The following is a 1,698-nucleotide window of genomic DNA, read 5'->3' on the forward strand; positions in this document are numbered from 1 at the left end:
AATCAACCTATTAGAGCCAGAACCACTCAATTTAGCAAGCAGCTTTTAGAAAACTTGAAACACCTATTTTGGTGTAATCTTGCATATAGCTCTGTACATTTTCCCCCCAAATTTCTAACTGAAGTATCAAAATATCTAATGGCAAAGATCAGGGAGAAGGGCTTTCGTTTGCTTTAATGAGCTATGCCTCAACCAGCAGTGAATTTCCCCCAAGGAAACCACAGATACCACAAACATGGCTTTTTTAAAAGCTTGGGTTTATTGTTTTAACCAAAATCAATCTATTTTCAAGCAAATGTGAATGGTCTCTCGTTTACAATTTGGGCTTCAATGGCCAAGCCTCAGTTTTCCATAACTTCTGTAACCTGTCCTAGTTACAACTGTCATCATTACTTCCTAATTTCTAACAGGCATGCCATTTTATTCTAATGGCTTCCATAAATGCGGGATAAGGTCTTGAGTTCCTTAGGAAGTGACTTTTTTAAAATTTACGTGGGATATTTAGAACTGAAGTACTTTCAAATCCCCGCGTTTCCAAAGGATCGCCTGAAGAAATTTGAGAGAACTTCCCTGTGTCCGAAACTTGGTCCCCTTGTCCAGTGATAATTATATCTTAACCGAAGGAAGTTATTATAATTCTTCAGTTAGCCGCACAACCCACCCCTCTGGTAATCTAAAAAGGCTCTAGCCAACGCTTTCTCCTTTCCCTTCCAGTCTCCAAGGCTGACCCGGAGGGCTCGGCCCGGGCTTCCCCGGCGGAGGAGATGGCTTCCAGCCCGCTGCCGGGGCCTAACGACATCTTGCTGGCGTCGCCGTCGAGCGCCTTCCAGCCCGACGCGCTGAGCCAGCCGCGACCCGGCCACGCCAACCTGAAACCCAACCAGGTGGGCCAGGTGATCCTCTACGGCATTCCCATCGTGTCGCTGGTGATCGACGGGCAGGAGCGCCTATGCCTCGCACAGATCTCCAACACTCTCCTCAAGAACTTCAGCTACAACGAGATCCACAACCGCCGCGTGGCGCTGGGCATCACGTGCGTGCAGTGCACGCCGGTGCAGCTGGAGATCCTGCGGCGCGCCGGGGCCATGCCCATCTCCTCGCGCCGCTGCGGCATGATCACCAAGCGCGAAGCTGAGCGCTTGTGCAAGTCGTTCCTAGGCGAAAACAGGCCGCCCAAGCTGCCCGACAACTTCGCCTTCGATGTTTCGCACGAGTGCGCCTGGGGTTGCCGCGGCAGCTTCATCCCCGCGCGCTACAACAGCTCGCGCGCCAAGTGCATCAAATGCAGCTACTGCAACATGTACTTCTCGCCCAACAAGTTCATCTTCCACTCCCACCGCACGCCCGACGCCAAGTACACGCAGCCGGACGCAGCCAACTTCAACTCGTGGCGCCGTCATCTCAAGCTCACGGACAAGAGCCCCCAGGACGAGCTCGTCTTCGCCTGGGAGGACGTCAAGGCCATGTTCAACGGCGGGAGCCGAAAGCGCGCGCTGCCCCAGCCGGGCACGCACCCCGCCTGCCACCCGCTCAGCTCAGTCAAGGCGGCCGCGGTGGCGGCGGCGGCCGCGGTGGCCGGGGGCGGGGGGCTCCTGGGCCCGCACCTGCTGGGGGCGCCCCCCCCGCCGCCGCCGCCGCCGCCTCTGGCCGAGCTGGCCGGCGCGCCGCACGCGCCGCATCACAAGCGGCCGCGCTTCG

The 1,698-nt window shown here is 56.5% G+C and overlaps 1 protein-coding gene across 1 annotated transcript in view; it reads left to right on the top strand.

Annotated features, from left to right (window-relative positions):
- The first annotated feature begins 764 nt into the window (after positions 1–764).
- Positions 765–1,698, top strand: part of SKOR2 (SKI family transcriptional corepressor 2) — a 40,983-nt gene continuing 40,049 nt past the window's right edge. The window contains exon 1 of the mRNA XM_040264224.1: positions 765–1,696. Within this exon, the coding sequence (XP_040120158.1) occupies positions 765–1,696 (932 nt within the window). The remainder of the gene's footprint in view (positions 1,697–1,698) is intronic.

This window comes from Oryx dammah, unplaced genomic scaffold (genome assembly GCF_014754425.2).
Source record: "Oryx dammah isolate SB20612 unplaced genomic scaffold, SCBI_Odam_1.1 HiC_scaffold_22, whole genome shotgun sequence".
NCBI classification, from domain to species: Eukaryota; Metazoa; Chordata; class Mammalia; order Artiodactyla; family Bovidae; genus Oryx; species Oryx dammah.